Genomic DNA, 19,320 nt, shown 5'->3' with positions numbered 1-19,320 from the left:
TTCCTTCACCTCCTTCGTTATCCACGGCTTATTACCTCTCCTCCTACTGTCCTTTTTGACCATCGAAATAAATTTCCGCTGAGCACCAAGAAAGATCTCCTTAAAGATCCTCCACTGCTCCTCAGCAGACCTACCCTCCAACGCGCTCCCCCAGTCCACATTCGCCAATTCTTCTCTCATCCTACCGTACTCCCCTCTGTTCAAACAAAGGACGCGCGTCCGGCGACCCACTTTCTCCTCCTCCATCTGCACCAGAAACTCCACCATACAATGATCACTCTCCCCAAGAGGATCCTTCACCGCAAGGTCCCTAATTCTACCCGCCTCATTACATAGCACCAGATCCAAGATAGCTCTCTCCCTCGTCGGCTCCAACACACACTGTTCCAGGAAACTATCCCGGCAGCATTCCAAGAACTCCTCCTTGAGCCCACCGCGTCCAACATGGGTCGACCAATCTATATGTAGATTGAAATCCCCCATAACTACGGCCGTCCCATTCCTGCACGCCGCACTTATTTGCGCGTTAACAGCCCGCCCCACCTCCAGATCATTATTCGGGGGTCTATAGACGACACCCACCAGCGTCTTCCTCCCTTTGCTGTTCCTAATCTCTACCCACAACGATTCCGCTTTCTGCTCCTTGGCTCCAATATCATTCCTTGCTACCACCCTGATGCTATCCTTAATCAGCAGAGCTACACCCCCCCCTTTTCCCTCCCGCCTATCCTTCCTAAACACTTGATATCCCTGGACATTCAGCTCCCAGTCCCTGTCACCTTGCAGCCACGTCTCTGTAATGGCCACCAGATCATATCCATTTGTGCTGACCTGCGCCACCAGCTCATCCACTTTATTCCGAATGCTTCGTGCATTCAGGTAAAGTGCCTTCAGCCCAGCCTTCACCTGGACCCTATTCGCCGTAACACCACCAACCATACTCACGCCCCCTACTCCCTCTATTATTGGGACATCTGATTAGGGATCGTCAGCATGGCTTGTGAAACATGATGTTTGATGTTTCACAAATTTGATTAAGTTTTTTGAAGGGGTAAGCAAGAAGCAATGCAGTTGATGTTGTCTACATGCACTTTAGCAAGACTTTTAATGAGGTACCAAAAGATAGGTTGTTGCTAAGGTTAATTCTCACGGAATCCAGAGTTAAGTAGTCAAATGGATACAAAATCGGCTTGATGGTAGAAGAGACAAGATGGTTGTAGAGAGTTGTTTTTCAAACTGGGGGCCTGTGACCAGTGGTGTGCCTCAGGGATCAGTGCTGGGTCCATTGTTATTTGTCATTTATATTAATGATTTGGATGAGAATTTAGGAGTCATGATTAGTAAGTCTGCAGATGACACCAAGATTGGTGGCATAGAGGACTGTGAAGAAGGTTATCTAGGGTTGCAAAGGGATCTTGATCAATTGGGCCAGTGGGCTAACAAATGGCAAACGTAACTTAATTTCAATAAATGCGAGGTGATGCATTTTGGTAGACTGAACTAGGGCAGGACTTACTCAGTTAATGGTCGGGTGTTGGGAGAGTTATAGAACAAAGAGATCTAGGGGTACAGGTTCATAGCTCCTTGAAAGTGGAGTCACAGTTGGACAGACTGGTGAAGAAGACATTCAGCATGCTTGGTTTCATTGGTCAGAACATTGAATATAGGAGTTGGGACATCTTGTTGAAGTTGTACAAGACATTGGTAAGACCACACTTAGAATACTGTGTTCAGTTCTGGTCACCCTATTATCGAAAGGATAATATTAAACTAGAAAGAGTGCAGAAAAGATTTACTAGGATGCTACCGGGACTTAAATTATAAGGAGAGGCTGGATAGAGTGGGACTTTCTCTCTGGAGCATAGGAGATTAGGAGTGATCTTATAGAGGTCTATGAAATAATGAGGGGCATAGATCAGCTAGATAGACATATCTTTTCCCAAAGGTAGGGGAGTCTAAAACTAGAGGACATAGGTTTATGGTGAGAGGGGAGACATACAAAAGGATCCAGAGGGGCAATTTTTTCAGAGGGTGGTGAGTGTCTGGAACAAACTACAGGAGGTAACAGTGGAGGCAGGTACAATTTTGTTTTTTAAAAAGCATTTAGACAGTTAGATGGGTAAGATGAGTATAGAGGGATATGAGCCAAACACAGGCAATTGGAAGTAGCTTAGTGGTTAAAGAAAGGGGCGGCATGGACAAGTTGGATCGAAGAGCCTGTTTCCATGTTGTAAACTGCTATGACTATCTACTCTTTCTTCTCCAAAGTCTTTGAATGTCTTATCAGACTTTTGTGCCAAATCTCTCGCCGTTTGAATCCCTGCAGACAGGCATTTCCCATTTCACCTGCAACCTAAGCAAATTCGTAACCAAATTAAAGTCAAGGCTGACATTTTCTGTGATAATGTGAACTGTCCTTCCTCTCCCTCTAGACAAAATTGACAGCACCATCTTGTGCATAAATCTGTTCATGGTTGTGACCCACTCTATTCCCAGAAAGGTTCAGCTACTGGAATATTCTCCTCAAATCCTGCTGTCTCTCCTCCTCTCTCCCCAATTTAAAGACCCTTCCTAAAATCGACGTCTTTGAACAATGTTTTGGTTACCCTTCCTGATATCTCTGTCCTCCACTCTATTTTTGTGCAATTATGCTGTAAAGCGTATCAGGACATTTTTCCATGCTGAAGATATTCCTGTGATAATGGGGAGTATAAAAGCTTTACACTGACTGTGAACTGAGTGAGCTCAACTTTTGTCATTCTGACCTTGTCCTTCAAGCCATGGACACAGCCTGAGCCAATTAAGAATTCCACCACCTCCAGGTTGCCACAACTTGCTGCGAGATGTAACGCTGTTCGTTGCATCTATAAGGAAATAGCTTTCGTCATATAATAGCAAAGATTGAGTGAAATATGCATTACAGGTTAAACAATGAAACAAATATGGATGTTCGCCTGTTGTAGGAGATTTCTTATAACAAAAGAATGCTCCCCCATCCTTCAGCTCCCTCCAGATTTGACAATTCTTGCAACCTTCTGACCAGCTCTCCTACCTTTAGCCTGTTAGGAGCCAGAGCAGAAACTCAAAGGTATATTTTGAAGTTAGCCTAGCTCCTCAATTTTTTTTTAATTTTGGCATCAGGTGAGAATTAAGTGCTTTATTTCAACTGACCTACTAGGAAGTTTTCATTAAAACAAACTTTATTCAGGAACACGGTTAGAATGTAAAAAGAATTTACATAACTTTTACCAATTAAAATAATTAAACATGACAAACTCTTAACAGCTGTCCATCTCTATAGTTCCAATTTAAGCAATATCCCCATAGACACAAACCTTTCTTCAGAACAAATTAGCACCAAAAGCAGATTTTCTCACGTGGATGCTAGTTTTCCATCTTCTTAATTGTTCTGGACAAATACAGAAAGACACCTGCCTTCCGACTCCCCTAAGCAGTTTCCAGTGAAAAAGCTAACTTTAAACAGCAGAAGAGAGAGACCTATTTTTTGCAGGTCCTTGTTTCCAATCTCTAGAGAGAGACACAGAGCTATTTCTGCTCTTCACAGCTCCCAAACAAAAACTTAACTGGGTTTCTCTCTAAGAGCTTAACGCTGCCCGGTCAAATGACCTTACTTGTCAAGCTTATTAAGCCCCACTCTGAAACACTAAAATAACAACACTGTAGTCCAGTTTAAAACAAACACTGTCGCAATTAAGATCAATTATGCTGCTGCAGTAACAACAAGACTGCTGCATACAGACAAAACGGCATTGATACTTGGAATTGCCTGCTAAAAATCTGCACAAGATACATGACACAATTACATTTCTTAAAGGCACAATATCATTAAAGAAGTGTTCATCCAAACTTTGCTCCCTGTATCCTAACATCATAACCCGTTGTGCTCACTAAGCCACACTGGCGCCTGGTCCTCCAATATATCAATTTTAAAATTTTCATCCACGTGTTCAAATTTCTCCATGATTTCATTCTTCGCTATCTCTTTAAACACCTCCAGCCCCACAACCCTCCTCCAAACCAGGTATCTTTTGTTCTTAGAGATGTGGAGATTCAAAAAGCTTTGGGGAAGTCATTTCAGAGCTAAGGGTCAAAACAGCCGAAGTTATGCACAAGAGACCACACATAGTTCTTAATGTTGTGGAGCTGAAGGAGGTTACAGGGGTATCAGGAATTCATAGAAGAGTATTAGCAATTGGACTCATAGAACATTACAGCGCAGAACAGGCCCTTCGGCCCACGATGTTGCGCCGACCAGTTAAAAAGTTAAAAACTCAGACATCTGAAATTACAGAAATCATGAATGAGTATTGGGAATTCAAGTGCATGTTTCTTCATTACTCAATGCTGAATTCCAAATATCCTCCAAATCTTCAAATGGAACAGATTACTTACATTGTCAGGTTTGTCCAGCCATACATCTTCTAGGTCCTCCAGAATAAACTCCAGAATCTTTGTATGGCCTCTTTGAGCAGCACAAAGCAGTAAATTTAGGCCATTCTGATACAAGAGAAGGGAATAAACTAATTAAATTTTACTACTGTAACATAAACTCAAACTAAACTATATTCAGAACATACGCCTTAACAAAATGATATTTATTACACACACTTGGAATCACATAAGGATCATTTTTTGCAGGACACAGTTCAGCCATTAGGAACAAGGGATTAAACCAAATTAGTCAGTTGTAGAATTATGGAATAGAATGGTTACAGCACAAAACGAGGTCATTCGACCTGTTGATTCCACGCCAGTATTTGCAAGACCAACTCAACTAGTCCAATCGGCCCACCCTTTCCCAATAGTCCTGAAAATGGTCTCTTCAGATAACTATCCAATTTCTACTGCCTCCACACTGGTGTCCAAACAGAGGGAAGATGCTGCCGACAGTAATGTACTGTCCATCCAAAGAGGAGCTGACTATGGAAAAAATTAATCCTGACAAAACACGATCCTATAGTGAACATGCTTGTCCTTTCTTTTGAAAAGAAGGAAACCAGGTCATTCTGATACAGGGAGCTTAAATGGACTGACAAGAATAATTTAGAAACTGACCAAGATTTCTTGGGAAAAGAACGAATACCATCTATGACTTTGGGATGATGCAAAAGGTGATGGTGACATTCCCAAAGGAAGCAGTAACATGAGAAGCGGGAACTGTCACTATTGCACTTTTATTTATAATTTGTTGCTATTATTTTAATAAAAATCAGGCCAGCATTCTAGATTCTAATCATTCGTTGTGTGTAAAAATATTTCTTCATGTCTCCTTTGGTTCCTTCACCTTAAATCAGTGCCCTCTGGTTCTCAACTCTTCTGCCAATGACAATGCTTTCACTTTATCCACTCTGTCCAAAACCCCTCATAATTCTGAGAAAATCTATGATATCTCTTCTCAATCTTCTCTTCAAGAGAACAAAACTTCTCTAACTATCCATATATTTGAGGTTCTTTATTCAGGGAATGATTCTAGTGAATCTTTCTGTGCCCCTTTCTGATATTTTAAACCCTTTCCAAAGCGTGGGGCCCAGAACTGAACACAATACTCCAGCTGAGGCAAAACTCATGTTCTCTAGAAGTTTATCATAACTTCCTTGTTTTGTTATGCCCCTGTTGACAAGTCCAGGATTTCTGTAAAGGCAAAATACTGCAGATGCTGGAATTTGAAACAAAAACAGAAAATGCTGAAAAATCTCAGCAGGTCCGACAGCTTTTGTCGAGAGAGAATAGAGCCAATGTTTCTAGAGTGAATGACCCTTTGTCAAAGCTGAATTTTTAACCATTTATTCACCTGCCCTGCCACCTTCACTGCCCGCATACACCTAGACATACATTGTATCCTGTATTTTATACTGCCTCTCTTCCTTCTAACTACCTAAGTGAATCACTTTAGTTTTATGCATTAAATTTAATTTGTCCATTTTACCAGCCTGTCTTATGTCCTCTTGGAAGTTCATCAGCTTCGTCCATGAAGTTCACATTACTTCTATGTTTATTTTCATTTGCAGATTTTAAAATTGTGCACTGTACACCATTGAATCCCAAATTAGAACACAGAATCCCTACAGTGCACAAACAAGCCATGTGGCCCATCAAGTCTGCACCAACTCTCTGAAAGGGAATTTTACCCAGGTCCACTCTCCACCCCGTCCTCATAACCTCACACATTTACCATGGGCAATCTACACAAGCTATATATCCTTGGACCCAAGTTGAGGCTATTAAGAATCTGTAATTGTGCCATATTTTCAATGCCAAAAATCATGTTTGGGCCATTACTCTCTAAATATGTCGAATTCACCCCCTCCCCCATACACAGGAGTCAGCCTGTACTTTGAACCTCAGAAATGCATACTTTAATCGCCTGATAAGTCAGGCCATGAGATCAAGGAGGCACTAAAGGACATGTTGCCGAGAAGATACACGGGAACTTCTTCACTCAAAGGGTGGTGAATCTCTGGAATTCTCTGCCCATTGAAGTGGTGGAGGCTGCCTCGCTCAATATTTTTAAGACGCGGGTTGATAGGTTTTTGATAGGCAAGGGGATTAAGGGTTATGGGGAGAGGGCGGGAATGTGGAACTGAGCCACGACAGATCAGCCATGATCTTATTGAATGGCGGGGCAGGCTTGAGGGGCTAGATGCCCTATTCCTGCTCCTATTTCTTATGTTCTTATGAGTTTAGAACATAGAACATAGAACACTACAACACAAATAGGCCTTTCGGCCCACAAGTTGCACCGATCACATCTATACCTACCAAGCCATAGAACTATCTGTAACTTCCAATGCCATTAGATCCCATATACTCATCCAGAAGTCTTTTAAAAGACCCCAGCGAGTTCGCCTCTACCACCACCGACGGCAGCCGATTCCACTCACTCACCACCCTCTGAGTGAAAAACTTACCCCTAACATCTCCTCTGTACTTGCTTCCCTGCACCTTAAACCTGTGTCCTCTCATAGCAACCATTTCAGCCCTGGGAAATAGCCTCCAAGAATCCACCCTATCTATTCATCTCAACATTTTATAAACCTCTATCAGGTCGCCTCTCAACCTTCGTCTCTCCAAGGAGAAGAGTCCCAGCTCCCTCAACCTAACTTCATAAGGCATGCCTCCCAATCCAGGCAACATACTTGTAAATCTCCTCTGCACCCTCTCAATAGCCTCCACATCCTTCCTATAACGAGGCGACCAGACAGCGCACAGTGCTCCAAGTGGGGTCTGACAAGGGTCCTATAAAGACCCTTTTAAGACATGCCCACACAGAGCATGGTGAAAGGCAAATGGAAATGGGTCCTCCGGCAAAAGAAATGAAGTTTCAAGCTACAAGTTATAAGATTTGTCAGCTCATCAAATAACTGCTGCAGTAATCCAATTCAGTGTTGTGAAAAACTGGTGTGAGAATGAAAGAAGGAATCCACTCTGAAAAAGATACGCAAGACCACGTGCACCATGAGAACAAAGACCAACCTCAGGCCACCAGAAATGCAATGTGTACATAACTCACTTAAATGGGCCAGATCAATCCTCAGTCCATAACATTTTGTGGAACAAAAACATCCTGTGTTGCAGCAGAAAATCAGGATTGTTCAAAGACTGTTAAAAAACCTCAAAGTCAAAAATGACCAGTTTCCCAGTGATTTATCATTAGGCAATAACAACACAATAAAACATGAAGACAGAAAGTGCCAGATAAACTCAGCAGATTTTAAACATCTGTGGACTGAAAAACAAAGTTAATATTTTGAGCCTATATGTCTCTTCTTCAGAGCTGAAAACAGGGAGAAATGTGGATCATAGTTGGAAAGTTGGCAAGAGAAGTGGAGCAGAATAGAAGGTCAAGAATAGGTCAGAGCTAAGGAGAGATTGACAAAGATGTACACACAAGACAAATGGTGTTCATAGTAGCATTAAGGACTAAAGAAGATGTAGATAGTGACATAAAGGTAAAGATAGCAGAATGTGTTAATAAAAGAGCAACGGTCAGGGCTCAATGAAAGCAAAATTAAAGGACAAGCGACAGGTGGCCCAGTGGTGGAGGGTGAGCAATGTTTGCTTTAAAACAAAGTGCAGCATTGCAGCAGGCCAAGGATGGACATGTGGGCTTTGGACATGTGTGTGTTATGACACATCAGCAACATAGATGGAACGCCCATGAATTTAGACATTCACATGACTCCCTCTTGTCAATCAACCTAATTAAACCGTACTTTGAAACCCCAGAGAAAACCCAAAAATATAACAAAACTGCATTAACTCAGATTAACATTCCAATAATTAGGAGTCATTATTCTTCTGCATGCTAAGCATTCTGGCTGCTGGTTGCAAACACCATAACCTCATAAAAAAATGACACAAATAAATTTCTTGAATGCACAGTATCATCACACCTGGACACAGAGAAATTTCTTCTCTCAGAAGGTACTAAATTAAGCGAATTCTTTACCACCGGGGGGTGTAGAGGCTGGGTTACTAAGTATGTTCAAGAATGAGACTAACAGATTTTTAACCAGTAAGGTAACCAAAGTTTATGGGGATAAGATGGGAAAGTGGGGTTGAGGTTTATCACATTAGATCAGTCATGGTCTCATTGATTAGGAAAGCAGACTCAAATGGCCTACTTCTGCTCCTATCTGTTATGGGCTTAAAAGGAAAATGGCTGTGATGGTTAGAAGTCAATCATCTCAGAGCAGCACATCACTGCAGGAGTTCCTCAGGATAGTGTCGTAGGCCCAATCATCTTCAGCTGCTTCATTGATAACCTTCCTTTTATCATAAGGTCATAAGTGGGGATGTTTGCTGATGATTGCACAATGTTGAGCAAACATTGTTCATGACTCTTCTGATACTGAAGCATGCCCATATACAGCAAGACCAGGGCAATGTCCAGACTTGGTAACATTCATGCCACACAAATGCCTGACAATGGCCATTTCCAACAAGAGAGATTCCAACTATCACCCTTTGACACTGAATGAAATTAACATCGCTGAATCCCCCATTATCAATATCCTGGGAGTTACCATTGACCAGAAACTGAACTGGACTAGCCATATAAATACTGTGGCTACAAGAGCAGGTCAGGGGCTAGGAATTCTGCGGCATGTAACTCGCCTCTTGATTCTTCAAAGCCTCTCCACCACCCACAAGGAATTTTCTCCAAAATGTTTTTATCACATATTATTACCCTGCAGTAAAGACTTGTGCTTTGCAAAGGACCTGGATGTAGTGGAATTTGTTTAATGTGTCCAAGAAAGCTTCCTGAATCAATATATAGGGAGGAGGGTGCAACACTCAACCTCCTCTTAGGAAATGAGGTAGAGCAAATAACTGAAGTATCAGTCAGAGAACACTTTGTGTTCAGTGACCATAACACTACTAGTTTTAAAATAGTTATGGAAAAGGATAGGATGGATCCACAGGTTAAGGTCCTAAACTGGACCAATCTTGGAGGCATTAGGCTGTATCTAGCGGAGGTTGACTGGGCGATTCTGTTTGAAGGGAAAGGAACGACTGGCAAATGAGAGGCTTTTAAAAGTCTGATACCAACAGTACAGGAGCAGTACGTTCCTGTTAGGGCGAAGGGAAAGGCTGGCAAGTTTAGGAACCCCTGGCTAACAAGGGAGATTGAGGCTCTGGTCAGGAAAAAGAACAAAGCATACATTGGGTTCAGGTAATCAGACTAAGTGAATCCCTTGATGACTATATGAGTACACTTAAGAGGGAAATCAGGAGGACAAAAGGCTCATGGAATACAAGGACAGGTATCTAGATGGATTGATAACCGGCTTGGTAATAGGAGACAGAGAGTAGTAGTAGAAGGGTCTTTTTCTAGCTGGAGGTCTGTCACTAGTGGTGTACCACAGGGCTCAGTACTGGGACCTCTTCTATTTGTAATATACATCAATGATTTGGAAGAGGGAGTACGTGGTGTGATCAGCAAGTTTGCAGATGACACAAGATGGCTGGACTTGCAGACAGTGAGGAGCAGTGTCAGGCCATACAACAGGATATAGATAGGCTGGTATCTTAGGCAGATAAATGGCAGATGGAATTTAATCATGGTAAGTGTGAGGTGATGCATTTTGGAAGAAATAATGTAGGGGGGAGTTGTATGATAAAGGGTAGACCTATTAAGAGTATAGAAATGCAGAGGGACCTGGGGGTGCAAGTGCACAAGTCTTTGAAGGTGGCAGTACAGGTGGAGAAGATTGCGAAGAAAGCTTATGGTATGCTAGCCTTTATAGGAAGGGGTATAGAGTACAAGAGCTGGAGTCTAATGTTGCAGTTGTATAGGACATTGGTTAGACCGCATTTGGAGTACTGCATCCAGTTCTGGTCGCCTTACTACCGGAAGGACGTGGAGACCCCGGAGAGAGTACAGAGGAGGATTACCAGGATGCTGCCTGGTATGGATGGACTGGGTTATGAGGAAAGATTGGGCAAATTGGGGCTGTTTTCCTTAGAAAGACGGAGAATGAGGGGAGATCTAATAGAGGTGTATAAGATTATGAAGGGTATAGATTGAGTAAACAGTGGTAAGCTTTTTCCTGGATTGGAAACAAATATTACGAGGGGCCACGGGCTTAGGGTGAGGGGGGCGAGGTATAATTCGGATGTTAGACGGAGGTTTTTCACACAGAGGGTTGTGGGGATATGGAATGCACTGCCAAGTAAGGTGGTGGAGGCAGGCACACTGGAGTTGTTTAAGGGATACTTAGATAAGCACATGAGCGGAATAGAGATGGAGGGATATAGGAGATTATTTTAAATAAGGATCAAGAGCCTTGGGATGTCCCTGGGAATCAACTGATTCCTATGGACCTTCCAACATATTTTCTGGCTCACCTGTTTTACTTTTGAGCTTCTGGGGACTCCCTTGCATGTTTGCATAATATGTGCATGTTATTGATGTTTTTCTCTTTTAATCCACAGATGCTTTGGTCCACCTTGTTGTCCAACAAGGGGCATACATGCAGTGAGTCGTGCGAGGGCTGCGCTTGGATATTTTGAGAGTAGCCTAGTGCTTCACGTTGTTAGTGTACGCTTAAACTGGACCAGCTGATGGGCAACATGACAGCTCAGTGACTGCTGCGCAGATACATGGATTTGGGCCGGTGTCTGTGGGAGTTTGCTCATTCTCCCCATGCTTGCATGGGTTTTCTGGTTTCCTCCCACACCCCAAAGATGTGCTCTTAGGCTGATTGATGTAACAAATTGTTCCTAAATTAGTTTCCCCTTAATCTGGTTTCCAATGTGGAGTGCCATAAGCATAGACAAAGGTCATGGGTGGAAGAGGGAACTCAATGTTAAAATGGTGGCGCGGGCTCATTGGGCCGAAGGGCCTGTTTCCCGTGCTGTGTTGTACTTCGTTCTTTAAAATGACGGTATGAGATGGATCCAGCAGGTAAGGTTAAAAAAAAATTCCAAGAAGTTCTAAAACTATATTAAGAGTAAAAGGGTGGCTAGGGAGAGAATAGGTCTCCTTAAAGATCAGCATGGCCATCTGTGTGTGGAGCCACAGGAGATGAGTGAGATTTTTAATGAATATTTTTCCTCGGTATTTACTGTGGAGAAAATCATGGGTGCTAAAAAAATAAAGGAAACAAGTGGCGATTTTTTGGGCCACATGCATATTACTAGGGAGGAGTTATGTGCAGCCTTAAGTGCGTTAAGGTGGATAAATCCTCTGGACCTGATCAAGTGCATCCTTGGGGTGGCACGGCGGCACAGTGGTTAGCACTCAGAGCGCCAGGGACCCAGGTTCAATTCCTGGCTCAGGTCACTGTCTGTGTGGAGTTTGCACATTCTCCCTGTGTCTGCGTGGGGTTCCTCTGGGTGCTCTGGTTTCCTCCCACAGTCCAAAGATGTGCAGGTTAGGTGGATTGGCCATGCAAAATTGACCATAGTGTCAGATGGTTAATAGGGTACATAAGTAGGGGATTGTGGTTGGGCAGACTCAATGAGCTGAATCGCCTCCTTCTGCATTGTAGGGATTCTATGAAGGCATGGTTAGCAAGTTTGTGGATTATATTAAATTAGGAGGTATCGTTAAAAGCGAATAAGGTTATCAAAAATTACAGGGAGATTTTGATCAGTTAGGAAAGTGGGCTGAGAATTGGCAAATGGTTCCAATACAGCTAAGTGTGACGTGTTGCATTTTGGAAAGTCAAACCAGAATAGGACTTATACAGTGAGTATTGAGGAATAGAGGGATCTAAGAGTACAAGTACATAGTTTGTTGAAAGTGGCGTCACAGGTAGACAGGGTGTTGAAGAAGGCATTTAGCACACTGGCCTTCATCAGTCAGGAGACTGAATGTAGGAATTGGGACATGATGTTACAGTTGTGTAAATCATTGGTGAGGCCTCTGTTGGAGTATTGTGCACAGTTCTGGTTACCATGTCATAGGAAAGACATTGATAAACTGGAAAGAGCGTGGAGAAGATTCACGAGGATATTGCCAGGACTACTGGGCCTGAGTTATAAGGAGCAGTTGGCCAGGCTAGGACTTTATTCCTTGGAATATAGGAGAATGAGAGGTGACCTTATTGAGGTGTATAAAATCATGTGGGCATAGATAGTCTTTTTCCCAGGGAAGGGGAATTGAAAACTAGAGGGCATAGGTTTAAGGTTAGAGGGGAAAGATCTGAAAGGCAACTTCTTCACACAGGGGGTGGTGCATATGTGGAATGAGCTGTCAGGGGAAGTGGTTGAGGCAGATACAATAGCAACATTTAAAGGGCATTTGGATAAGTCCACAGATGAGTAAGGATTAGAGGGATATGGGTCAACACAGGCAGCTGCAACTAGCTGGGGAGGCACTATGGATGGCATGGACCAGTTGGGCCTGTTTCCATGCTGTATTGCTCTATGACTCTATGTCTCTACATAGTCCATATTCCTCTATTCCCTGCCAATTTATGTAATGTTAAGATGCCTCTTAAACGTGTTATTGTATCTGCTTCTACCACCTCCTCTGGCAGCGCATTCCAGGCACTTACCACCCTTTGTACAAAAATATGATTCTCATCTCCTTTAAACTTACCCCCTTTTATCTTAAACCTATTACCCCTAGTCATTGACATTTCTACCCTGGGAAAAAGACTCCAATTATCCATTCTATCCATACTTCTAAACTTCTATCAGGTCGTCCCGCGGCCTCCAACGTTCAAGTGAAAACAAACGAGATTCGTTCAATCTCTCCTCATAGCTGATACCCTCCAACCAGACAACATCTTGGTAAACCTTTTCTGTGCCCTCTCCAAAGCCTCCACATCCTTCTGGTAGTGTGGCGACCAGAACTGTAAGCAATATTCCAAATGCGGCTGAACTGAAGTTCTATACAGCTACAAAATGACTTGCCAATTTTTATTCTCTATGTCCTGACTGATGAAGGCAAACATGTTACATACCTTCTTGACCACCTTTTCCACTTGTGTTGCCACTTTCAGGTAACCGTGGGCCTGTATGCAGATACAGGAAGAACTTTTTTTGTGCAGAGGGTACTGAATGTCTAGAATTTGCTGTCCGAGTTCATGGTGGAGGCACAGACACTAAACTTAAACAGTACCTGGATCTGCACTTTAAATACTATAAGTTACAGGGTATTGGCCAGGTGCAGGAAGATTGGATTAAAAAAGGGAGCAGGTTGTCAGTTGTCCTTGGCCTGGCATGGACAAGTTGGACCAAATGGCCCTCTAATGTGCTGTAATTTTTCTGTGGTAACTGTACTGTGCACAGGTGAAACCACACCTCAATTACTACATGAAGATTTGGGCACCTTACTTAAAGAGGGATAGACTTGCATTGGAAGCAGTTCAGTGGAAGTTCACTAGGCTGATTCCTGCGATGAGGCATTTGTCTTATTAGGGAAGGCTCTGTAGGTACAAATTCACTGGAGTTTACAAGAACAAGAGGTGATTATAATGAATCAAGTAAGATTTTAAGGGAGCTTGACAGAATAGATGTTGAGATGATGTGTCACCTTATGGAGGAATCTCGAACTAGGGGACACAATTTCAAAATTTAAGAAACAGATGAAGAGGAATTTCTTCTCCCAGAAGGTCATTAGTGTTTGCATTTCTGTTCCCCTGTGACCAGTGGATGTTGGGTCATGGAAAATATTCAGGGCTGAGTTAGGCAGATTCTTGATTGACAAAGGAGCTAAGGGTTTTGGGAGGCAGACAAGAAAGTTGATTTAAGGCTACTGTCAGATAAACAGTGATTTTCTGAGTGGCTGAATAGTCTCAATGGGTTAAATGGCCCACACATGCTCCTACTTCTTATGTTCCGCCACAATTCCACTTTTCTTTCCTATCTCTTCTGGACACCTCATATCCAGAAATATTTAATACCCAGTCCAATCTTTTTGGAGTCCACTGTTGCCATCACACCATATTTCCAAGTAACCTCCTGCACCTGCAACTCACCATCTATTTATCTTGGCTCATGAGTTCTTATATAAATCTAATTTAGATCTTACTGCATTTCCTCTCACCCAACTCCACTTAATAACTTAGTATTTTATACTCCAGTGCCATCTGTCCCTCCCGATTCTTTGTGTATCTTGCTTTTTCTTTTTATGTTACATCCTAATTCTCATTACAAATGGGGAAAGATATGTACAAGCACACTACAAAGCAGTACATAAAGAGGCAATTAAAAATAGCGACACCAAACCAAAGCCACACCATCCCGATGTTCTGGGAGATATTTACACCTCACACCCTCCTTCCCACTTCACCCTAAGACAAAATGACCACCAGCAGATGGTCGTACCCATCCGAGACAGAGTGACCTACAGCCCAGGGATTCACTTACTTTGTTTTCACATGATAACTTGGCTCCAACGTTGACCAGTATCCGTAGAATGTGGAGATGACCAAACCAGGCTGTTAGCAGCAGAGCATTCATCCCAAACTGTAGGAGCAAATGTACAGAACTCAACCAAATGGGATCATCAGCAAACTAACCCAGTTACATTGGGCTCCACCTACATTCCCTGGAATACAGAATATCAAAGATTCACACACATACCAGAATGAAGAAATTTTTCATCTCAATCCGAAATGATGGACTCCTTACTCCACACTGTAGTCCGTGTTCAAGCTTCCCCAGCCAGGGGAAGCTACCTCTCAGTGTCCGCTTTGAAAATTCCTATCAGAATCTTGTATGTTTCAATGCAATCACTTTCATTCTTCTATTCCAGATGTATAGGCCCAATATATTCAGCCTCCCATCATCGATCAACCCTCTAATACGGGAACAAATCTGGTGAACATTCACTGCACTGTGTGCATTTGAGGAATCTCCCTCCTTTGAAATGCTGACCAAACCCTTACACAATATTCCCTGCATTGGATTGGGGGGGGGGGGGGGGGGTGGTGGTGGTGGTGGTGTGTGTGTGTGTGTGTGTGTGTGTGTGTGTGTGTGGTGGTGGTGGTGGTTTAACCCCAAACATGTGTGAGGGATCCCTCTTGGAACTTCATAGATAAAAGTTCACATGACACAAGTGCAAACTTTCTACGGACAATTGCCCTGCACTGGGAGTGCCCAAAAATGGCAATAGTACAGAAGACTTGTGCTCCATAACTTGCCGCTCCCCTAGCCAATATCTTCTAGTACAGTAACAACACTGGCATCTACTTGACAATATGAAAAATTGCCTGGCTATGTCCTGTATAAAAAGCATGACAAATCCACCCCAGACAATTACCACCCAGTCTACTCTTGATCATCTGTAAAGTGATGGAGGGGATGATCAACAGTGCTATCAAGCAGCACCTGCTCAGCAATAACCCTCAGTGATGCCCAATTTGGGTTTTGCTAGGGTCACTTAGCTCCTGACCTCATTACAACCTTGATTCAAACACGGACAAAAGAGCTGAATCCCAGAAGTGAGGTGAAGCTGACGACCCTTGATGTCAAGGCCGCACGCAACCAAGTGTGGCATCAAGGAGCAAAACTGCAATCAACGGGTATCACAGGGCAAACTCTCCACTGGTTGGAGTCATACCTGGCACATAGGAAGATGGCTGTGGTTGTGCAGGGTCAGTCATTTCAGCTCCAGGACATTTCTGCAAGAGCCCCTCAGAGTAGTGTCCTAGGCCTAACCATCCTCAGCAGTTTCATCAATGACATAAGGTATGTCATAAGGTCAGAAGTGGGGATGTTTGCTGATGACTGCGCAATGTTCAGCACCATTCATGACTCCTTAGATTCTGAAGCAGCCAACGTTCAAATGCAACAAGATCTAGACAATATCCAGGCTTGGTCTGACAAATGGCAAGTAACATTCATGTCACACAAATGCCAGGCAATGGCCATCACCAATAAGAGACACTCTAACCCTTGCTCCTTGACAGTCAGTGGTGTTACCATCACTGAATCACCAGCTGTCAACATCCTTGAGGTTACCATTGGCCAGAAACTCAAGTAGACTCAACTAGCAGAAATATCTGAATCATCGATAGTCACAGGTGAGATGCCTGAAGATAGGAGAGTGGCAAATGTTGTGCCTTTGTTTAAAAAGGGCTGCAGGGAAAAGCTTGGGAATTACAGGCCTGTGAGCCTCACATCCATGGTGGGTAAATCGTTGGAAGGTATTTTGAGACACAGGATCTACAGGCATTTAGAGATGCAAGGACAGATTGGGGACAGTCAGCATGGCTTTGTGAGTCGAAAATCATGTCTCGCAAACTTGATTGAGTTTTTTGAAGGCGTAACGAAGAAGATAGATGAGGGCAGTACAGTTCCTGTTGTCTACATGGACTTTAGCAAGGCCTTTGACAAGGTACCGCATAGTAGGTTATTGCATAAGGTTAAACCTCATGGGATCCAGGGTGAGGTAGCTAAATGGATACAAAACTGGCCTGATAACAGAGTGTGGAGATGCCAGCGTTGGACTGAGGTAAGCACAGTAAAAGTCTCACAACACTAGGTTAATGTCCAACAAGTTTATTTGGCAGCACTAGCTTTCAGAGTCTCAGGCTCCTTCATCAGGTGAGTGAAGAGCTGTGTTCACAAACAGAGCATATACAGACACAAACTCAATTGACAAGATAACAGTTGGAATGCAAGTCTTAAAGGTAATGTGAGTGGAGAGAGGGCCAAGCACAGGTTAAAGAGGTGAGTATTGTCTCCAGCCAGAACAGTGACCACGATACCACACAACCCTGCCACAGCAATCTCTGCAGGACGTGCCAGATCATCGACACGGATGCCATCATGTCACATCAGAACAACATCCACCAGGTACACGGTACATACTCTTGAGACTCGGCCAACGTTGTTTACCTGATACGCTGCAGGAAAGGATGTCCCGAGGCATGGTACATTGGGGAGACCATGCAGACGCTATGACAACGGATGAATGAACACCGCTTGACAATCACCAGGCAGGAGTGTTCCCATCCAGTCGGGGAACACTTCAGCAATCACGGGCGTTCGGCCTCTGATCTTTGGGTAAGCGTTCTCCAAGGCGGCCTTCCGACACACGACAACACAGAGTCGCTGAGCAGAAACTGATAGCCAAGTTCCGCACACATTTTATTGGATTTAATGGGATTGGGAGTTACAGATAGTTCTATGGCCTGGTAGGTATGGATGTGATTGGCGCAACTTGTGGGCCAAAGGGCCTGTTTGTGCTGTAGTGTTCTATGTTCTATATGAGGACGGCCTCAACCGGGATCTTGGGTTCATATCTTGCAAAATCTCACTAACTGTCCTGGCTGGAGACAATACAATTCTCTTTAACCTGTGCTTAACCCTCTCTCCACTCATATTATTTCTACCTTTCAGACTTGGTTACCTGTAAAGACTCGCATTCCAACCATTACCTTGTAAATTGAGTTTGTGTCTGTATATGCCACTAATCTTGGTGTCATTTGCAAACTACTAACCATGCCTCCCATATTCTCATCCAAATCACTAACACAAACAACAAATAACAGTGGACCCAGCACCGATCCCTGAGGCACACTGTTGGTCACACACTTTTTGTGAATGCAGCTCTTCACTCACCTGATGAAGGAGCCTGAAACTTTGAAAGTTAGTGCTGCCAAATAAACCTGTTGGAGGGTGCTGGGTCCACTGTTATTTGTCATTTATATTAATGATTTGGATGAGAATATAGGAGGCATGGTTAGTAGTTTGCAGGTGACACCAAGATTGGTGGCATAGTGGACAGCAAAAAAAGTTATCTCCAATTGAGATGGGATCTTATCAATTGAGCCAGTGGGCTGATGAGTGACAGATGAAGCTTAATTTAGATAGATGCGAGGCGATACACTGGTAGACTGAACCAGGACAGGACTTACTCAGTTAATTGCAGGGCACTGGGGGGAGTTACAGAACAACAAGATCTAGGGGTACATGTCCATAGCTCCTTGAAAGTGGAGTCACAGGTAGACAAAGTGATGAAGAAGGCATTCAGCATGCTTGGTTTCATTGGTCAGAACATTGAATACAGGAGTTAGGACATCTTGTTGAAGTTGAACAAGACATTGGTAAGGCCACAATGAGAATGCTGCATACAGTTCTGGTCACCCTATTATAGAAAGGATAATATTAAACGAGAAAATCATTCAGGTCACTCACCTGCTGAAGGGGCAATTGCTCTAAAAGCTCGTGCTACCAAGTAAACCTGTTGAACTTTAACCAGGTATTACGAGACTACTTACTGTGCCTACCCCAGTCCAACACATAATGGATAAGGTGCGTATAAAGGGATATGAGACAAATGCAGGCAATTGGGACTAGCTTAGGGGTTTAAAAAAAAGGGCAGCATGGACAAATTGGGCCAACACTCTGTTTCCATGCTGTAAACCTCTATTATTCTAGACTCTCCACATAATCACAGTGGCTACAACAGCAGGTCAAAGGCTGGGGATACTGTGGCGAGTAACTCACCTCCTCACTCCCCTCCTCACTCCCCAGTGCCTGTCTACCATCTACAAAAAACAAGTCAGGAGTATAATGGAATTCTCCCCACTTGCCTGCATGGATGAAGAAACTTGACACCATCCAGTACAAAGCAGCCCACTTGACTGGCACATCCTCTACCACTGACACTCCATAGCAGCGGTGTGTACAATCTACAAGATGCACTGCAGCAATTCACCAAAGATCCTTGGACAGCACCTTCCAAACCTACAACCGCTTCCATCTAGAAGGACAACGGCAGCAGATACATGGAACACCACCATTTGCAAGTTGCCCTCCAAGTCACTCCCATCCTGAATTGAAAATATATTGATGTCCCTTTGCAGTTGCTGGGTCAAAAGGCTGGAATTC

At 43.4% G+C, this 19,320-nt stretch overlaps 1 protein-coding gene across 3 annotated transcripts in view; it reads right to left on the bottom strand.

The window, feature by feature from the left end:
* The window catches only part of ankdd1a (ankyrin repeat and death domain containing 1A), a 155,945-nt gene that overhangs the window by 123,188 nt on the left and 13,437 nt on the right, over positions 1–19,320 (bottom strand). For all 3 annotated transcript variants that reach the window (XM_080214097.1, XM_080214099.1, XM_080214098.1), the window contains exons 4-6: positions 14,848–14,946; positions 4,414–4,518; positions 2,766–2,864 (exon numbers count right to left, since the gene is read on the bottom strand). In XM_080214097.1, coding sequence (XP_080070223.1) covers positions 2,766–2,864; positions 4,414–4,518; positions 14,848–14,946 — 303 coding nt within the window. The remainder of the gene's footprint in view (positions 1–2,765; positions 2,865–4,413; positions 4,519–14,847; positions 14,947–19,320) is intronic.

The sequence above is a fragment of the Carcharhinus amblyrhynchos genome, chromosome 28, assembly GCF_965287045.1.
Source record: "Carcharhinus amblyrhynchos chromosome 28, sCarAmb.v2.hapA, whole genome shotgun sequence".
Lineage (NCBI taxonomy): Eukaryota > Metazoa > Chordata > Chondrichthyes > Carcharhiniformes > Carcharhinidae > Carcharhinus > Carcharhinus amblyrhynchos.
Note: the sequence above shows the minus strand (reverse complement) of the source record. Positions and strands in the feature narration are given on the sequence as shown.